The sequence below is a fragment of the Procambarus clarkii genome, chromosome 52 (genome assembly GCF_040958095.1).
Source record: "Procambarus clarkii isolate CNS0578487 chromosome 52, FALCON_Pclarkii_2.0, whole genome shotgun sequence".
Taxonomy (NCBI): Eukaryota; Metazoa; Arthropoda; class Malacostraca; order Decapoda; family Cambaridae; genus Procambarus; species Procambarus clarkii.
In genome coordinates, this window is record NC_091201.1 from 28,954,392 (window position 1) to 28,961,490 (window position 7,099).

The following is a 7,099-nucleotide window of genomic DNA, read 5'->3' on the forward strand; positions in this document are numbered from 1 at the left end:
TAACTGTTTCACTCGGAACGGTCGCAAATGTTCAACAGTTTGTGTATAATATATATATATATATATATATATGTAATATGTGTGTGTGTGTGTGTGTACCTGTGTTGTGTTTATACTCTGCCTCCTGGTTTATCACACACACACACCTCTCACCGTCTCACTTGCTTCGTCCACTAGCAGTACGTGAATGCTTTAAGATCCATTTAAACTTAAATATTAAACTGCATGACGCATATACAAGACCCAGTCTTAGGGTGTTTGTATACGTGGATGAATGTGCTAGTGGCCTTGATTCTCTCGCCGCTGCCGCACCTCACACCGCATGCGGCTCCTGCACCTGCCGCACCTCACGCTGCACCTGCCGCACCTCACGCTGCACCTGCCGCACCTCACGCTGCACCTAGGCCTAGTCATAACCCAACACCAGCAGGCAGCGTCCTCACCTCACCAGGGGCGTGAGGACACCCGTTCTCGCACTTTCGTATAGTCATTGTTGACTTGTTAAATACGTGCATATGTGACATACTTCACATACTAGTTTACCTTGAAAAGCTTATCTTAACATACTAAGAAGGTTAGGTAAGGTCTTTGTTTTCTATGAAGGTTTTCAAGGTAAACTAGTATGTTTAGTATGTCACATATGCACGTATTTAAAAAGTCAATATTGACTGTAAGAAAGTGCGAGAACGGGTTGCGTGAGGACACCCCATCACATGAAGCTTCCGCACTCATTACCAATATCGTATGATTGTTAGTTTCTCTTGCTTGCTTAACACTAAACTTGTTTGACGTGTGTGTGTCGCTCGTGTGTGTGGCTTGCAGCTGAGCGAGTAACAATGTTCACCCCCACCACTACCCTGTGTCTTAACTCCTATATTTTTCACCATCTCTCTTTCAGGCAACCTCCCTTTCCTACAAGTAACCCCCTCTCATTCCTTTAGGAAACGTCCCTCTCTAGGTAACACCCCCCCCCCCACTCTTCATCATCTAAGAATGTCTATTCTTCGCAGGTAACACAGGCCAGTCGAAGGGAGGTGAAGGCTGCCAAGAGCCTTAGCATCATCGTCCTGTTCTTCATGGTGAGTTGGTTCCCCCTCTACACCATCAACTGCGTCCAGGCCTTCTGCAAGCAGTGCGACGTACCCATATTCCTCATGTCCTTCACCATCATCCTCACACACCTCAACTCGGCCATCAACCCCTTCCTCTACGCCTACCATATGAAGGTGATTTTTTGTTGGAGTGGGGAGTGGGGTGTTGCGGAATGATGGAGGTGGGGTTAGTGGTGGGGTGGTGCTGGGGTTATGCTGGTGTTCAGTCATGTTGGGAGTAAGGAGCAATGTAGGCACACACACACACACACACACACACACACACACACACACACACACACACACACACACACACACACCCACCCACCCACCCACCCACCCACCCCTACCTTAGCTCTGTGCCTGTAACTTCAAACTGGTAGCTGCACTCTTTCACCCACACAGAGAAACTGAGAAAGTGCCAAAAATGTGTAGAACATTTTCCCAAGGACCACCGGAGCTGGTATACGAGGACAATGAGAGCACTGTACCTCACAACTTAACAATCAAAGCTAAAGTGGGATCATTACCTAGCATAGCGTGGAGTATAACAAGGAGCATACAGGAGTAAGATGAGAGCACACTCGAATTAGGACGTAGGAGAGTACCTCAGTGTAAGGCCCGTCAGCAGGTGGACTGGACCCAGCTAGATGAGACCATAGTTAAGTTCCAGTGTTAGGGGTTATTGTGCCCCACAAACGATAGCCAGAGGACAGGTCTCTGAAGCAGGAAATAATTTCTTCCAGTCATTGATCCACACTAGTGTAGCAGAAACTAATTATATTTCATATTCCACAGGATTTCCGCAACGCCCTGAAAGCCTTCATCTTGCACCGACTGCTTCGACGGCCGATAGATCCGGATTATGGATATGGCCGCACCTTGGTCTCGGCGAACTACTCCAACATCTACCGGGTCAACCAGGCCGGCTCCACCCACCTGCCAAGCCCACAGCCGCTCCTCGCTTACAACACGCCGCCTCTCCCAGACACACCCTTGGACGAGCTCAGGTCGCGGTCCTCTACAATTGGCAGCTATGGTCCTCTTTCCTCCAATCGTAATTTGTCGCCCTCTTTATCCTTTCCTCCTTCACCAGCCACTGTTATGACCATAGGTGATGGAGTCCAGGAGCTTTCCTCGTGTGCCTCACGCCCTAGGGCTGCGACCATCACCTCCCACACGTCTCCAGCCTCGGCTACAATACCTCTAATCTCCACAGACGAGTCTTCACAGCCGCTGCTCTCGTCGTCTGTGACAATGAATGGCCCACGGCAGCAACCTGAAACAAACGGGGTTCGTCGCGCCTCCACGCTGCCTCCGCTTTCATCACAATCTTCGGATATGACGGCCACCTCTCTCAACATCCTGCCGCACTCTGACCGGGAGAGCAGCTGTGAGGCTAACATTAATCTTACAACGAGTGATACCAGTTCAGCATCAGCTCTCATCTCTGAGACAATCTGCAACGGTGCTCGAGGGGATGTGAGTGATGCGGTGATACCAGAAGCAACCACCACAACATCGTTGCAGACAACTAGCTCTAACTGTTCGAGTCTGGCTTCAAGACACAAGATAGACCAGAAGGAAAATGTCCAGTCTTCAGAGCCATGGTGTGGCGGCGGTGATGGTGCTGCCCGCTCCTCCATGTACTCTTCTCACACCTGCAGCTCTACCCTCTCCAGCAGTGACACATACAGTGGCAGCTTGGCAAAAGAAGCATTGTTAATTCCTCCGTGCAAAGAACAGTTGAATACGTCCACTTCAAATGAGACATTACTAGCGTGCCGTGCATTTGACGGAACCAGTATTTCTAACCAAAGTATTCCAATATGTGGAAGCAATGAAGAAAGTGTAGGGATGGTGGAGTCGCCCGAGCTATTTACACAACAAGAGGGAGCAGCTCAAACACAAATCAGGGAAGTGGCTCTGGCAGACGACCACGTTGTCCTCATTAACCAGACCTCCCTCCCAATCCCTAATGGGAGTGCTTGTAATTTTTCAGCTAGACCAGTGGATGGGGACAACTGTACATCACAGAGTGACGATAACTCGTCAGGATGCGATGCTTCCACTCTACCTTGTTTAGGGTCGAGCACGGAGGAGCAGAGGGCGAAGACGTGCCGAGAGGAGGACCCCAGTTGCCGGGCGGCTGCCGGCTGGACCACAGAACAGTCGCGCGTGTCTAAGGAACTCAGTAAATATCTCCCGAAAATATTAAGGAGAGAAAGTGGACTCAGGAGTAAAAATTCAAGAAAAAACAAGAGTTGGTGGACAGAGTTGATGAGGCAGAGATCTTACCACGGCATCTCCTTGGAATTAAAAAGTTCAAAGCACGTGGATCGGGCGCAGAGCATCAGTGGTGCCATAGAAACTTAGTAGCCCCGTGTTTGATATACTTAATGTGTGTTTCACCAATATATGTTCTTTGTATCTTCAGGAAGTACGACCGTCAGCACTAACCCACCACGTCATTTTGATAAGTGCACTGTTTGCATCGAAATCTGGTTCTATTTGAATTTTGACAATATTCAGATTATCTTATCCAAACAACTCATATTATGCTCACTTATTCAAGCCACTCATTTGACCTGCTTATTCACTAACCCATCCGTCGGCTCATCCTCAGAACTTTGACTGAACTTTGTGTAAACAAAACTTCGTTCACTCCCTGTGTTCCAAGCACCTCTCTAAATGCTTCACCCTTGTACGGTAAATACAATTAATATAACCTACTATACTAAGCTTTACTATACATAAAACTATAATATATATAACAATGTTAATTTAAATGGGAATATATTTTTTGATTACATACTACAGGAAAATTTACGAAGGTGCCTTTGGGGATGGCCACAAATATAGTGTAGTAAAGCAATATTTATTCAATGTTTATTATTATTAATTGCATGTTTAGTATTATTTACATAGGCCTAGTCAGGTTAGGGTAGATAATTTGGTTGTATTGGTAATTATTTGTGTCTAAGAGTACATGGGTGAAGCATTAGAGACGTATACGTTAAACATAGAAAACTTAGAGCATAATCATTTGAGTCATCGTGTAAAATGCTCTTCATTCGCAGAGATAATGATGAGCTTTTTGGCCAATATTTTGAAGGCCATTGATAACCTGTTCTCAGGCTTGGCTCGTTAAAGCAGCGTCATTCCCCAAAGACATTCATAATTTTTAAGGTAATGAATGTTTAAAACAGGTTCTGATATATATATTAATTAATATTATATGAAAGTTCTATGTAAAGCAACCCGTTTTCAGACCAAGTCCATTCCAAACAGCAGTTGACCCCAAAGACGCATTCATCAATTTTAACATGTTGTTAATTCAAAACAGAATTTTTCTCAAATATAAATTAGTATTATTATATATTAGCATATTGTGCATATATAGGTTAGGTGTTTAGGTTCTGTTGGCGATTATTTGTCTTTGTAGTACGTGGGTGAAGCATTTACAGCGTTGTAGTCCGAACAAAATTCGTCAGTGAAGCACTTGTTCCGGAAGTGTTCGGACGTCATCAGTTGTGAGTCGTGTGTAAACCGTTTTTCAGTCATAAACAGGGGGGTTGGCGGGTGGATGGAATGGACTTTAGCCTCTGTTTATGAGGACGGGCTGATACATAAGACCGTCCTCATACACAAAGGCCAAAGTCCATTCCATGCACCTGCCAACCCCCCCAGTTTATGCAACCTGTCCTACAAAGAACGTTGCTTCTCACTCGTTAAACATAGAAGCATGGCCAATTACATAATGCCAAAAATGTTCGTACTAGGAAATGGAAGCGGCTCGCAAAAATGACGAACTGTTCCGTTTTCTGTTTTGAGTCCTCTGGTAGGTTAGGAGAGGACACTTTAAATTGACCGTTTTCTTGTGGTTGGGAAACCTTAGGAGGACGGGCTGGTGTATGAATGAAAAACGGTTTACACACGACTCACAACTGATGACGTCCGAACACTTCCGGAACAAGTGCTTCACTGACGACTTTTGTTCGAACCACAATGCTGTAAATGCTTCACCCACGTACTACAAATACAAATAATCGTCAACAGAACCTAAACACCAAAACTAACCTAACCAATGGCTAAATATGCACAGTATGCTAATAGAAAATTATATTAATTTATATTTGAGAAAATTCCTATTTTGAATGAACAGCATATTAAAGATGATGAATGCGTCTTTGGGGTAGACCGCTGGATGGAATGGACTTGGTCTGAGGACGGGTTGGATGTATAGTTAAGCATAGGTTAGGTTAGGTGTTTATAGGTTCTGTTGGCGATTATTTTCATTTGGAGTACGTAGGTGAAGTACGTATTCGGACACGGGTCGTCAGCTAAGCACTGTTCGAAAAATGTTCGAACATCATCAGTTTTGAAGTGTAAAGCATTTTTCATTCATAAACAAGGGCTTGGCGGCTTTACTAACGAGCATTTGGTCTTTGTTGATGAGGACGAGCTGCACATTCACCGCATTCATTCGAACCACTCATTAATTCCATTTCATGCAGGTCGGCGTTCAATCCCCCGACTGTCCAAGTGGTTAGGTACCATTCCTTCCCCCCCCCCCAACCCCCCCCGTCCCATCCCAAATCCTTAACCTGATCAATTCCAAGTGCTGTATAGTCGTAATGGCTTGGCGCTTTCCCCTAATAATTCCCTTCCCTTCATTCGAACCAATCATTCACACCATTCACTCGAACTGTTCATTATCAGTAATAATTGTTTAAACAATATACAGTGACACTGCACAATCGCAAAGTGTTCACGTGGTGGATGTGCTCATGGGAATACATTTTTGTGTCATTTGTAAACTTTAAAAGTATTTTCTTCAAAGTGATAAATGTAATTGAACCTGGAGCTTAATATGAGACTGTACTTGGCTACGGTATCAGTGTGACTGTTACTGCTAGTGTCGTCACCAGTGTGACTGTCACTGCTGGTGTCATCACCAGTGTGACTGTCACTAGTAACTAGCTAATTTCATCATTGTGAGTCTTGACCAGTTATCTGCGAGGTCCTTCCGTTCAACATTTACCCTGTTGCCCAAACGGGTGATGAACACTCAGCTGCTAACCTCAGTGGAAATCAAACTGCTGTATTAAAATGTCTTCTTTATGCCTTATAGTTAGGGAGAAAACGGATGCAAGAATTCAGAGAAAATGTGATTAAGATAATTATGAGCCGTGGCTAGCAGTTGTTACACACACACACACACACACACACACACACACACACACACACACACACACACACACACACACACACACACACACACACACACACACACACACACAGTCTCTTACCTGCGCTGTATTTCACTCATCCAGCAGGTTGTATAGATATGTTGACTTTGATCCTGTTAGCTTGCATGGACAAAGTAACTTCACGGTAACATCATTATGTTTATACTTTATACATAATTTCCCCCCTTTTTATCCAGTACGAAAGTTCAAGTATATATTTGTATGTTTCTGCACTTCAGTATTTCAAACTACATTGATGTGTTGAAATATTGAGTATGTCTCAGAATATTATTTCACGTTTTCTTCCCTCTCTTGCACTCTGGTTTATACCTGGTTTATGGGGTTCTGGGAGTTCTTCTAGTCCCCAAGCCCGGCTCGGGGCCCGGCTCGGGGCCCGGCTCGGGGCCAGGCTCGGGGCCAGGCTCGGGGCCAGGCTCGGGGCCAGGCTCGGGGCCAGGCTCGGGGCCAGGCTCGGGGCCCGGCTCGGGGCCCGGCTCGGGGCCCGGCTCGACGCCCGGCTCGACTTGTGAGAGTCGACTAGAGAACTCTCTAGTCCTGGTCCACTTGTTTGCCTCATGACACCATTTAACTGCTTTTTAGAATCTTTAATTAATTTCCCATTTCTTACTAACCACACCCAGGTGTGTGTGTGTGTGTGTGTGTGTGTGTGTGTGTGTGTGTGTGTGTGTGTGTGTGTGTGTGTGTGTGTGTGTGTGTGTCATATTTCTGAGGATTCTCGTATGTTTTGGGACAAAA

The 7,099-nt window shown here is 45.4% G+C and overlaps 1 protein-coding gene across 7 annotated transcripts in view; it reads left to right on the top strand.

Moving 5' to 3' along the window:
- The window catches only part of LOC123763595 (serine-rich adhesin for platelets), a 188,763-nt gene extending 181,664 nt beyond the window's left edge, over positions 1–7,099 (top strand). For all 7 annotated transcript variants that reach the window (XM_045750806.2, XM_069304579.1, XM_069304578.1 and 4 more), the window contains 2 exons: positions 1,011–1,226; positions 1,890–7,099. In XM_045750806.2, the coding sequence (XP_045606762.2) occupies positions 1,011–1,226; positions 1,890–3,467 (1,794 nt within the window). In that variant the 3' untranslated portion in view covers positions 3,468–7,099. The remainder of the gene's footprint in view (positions 1–1,010; positions 1,227–1,889) is intronic.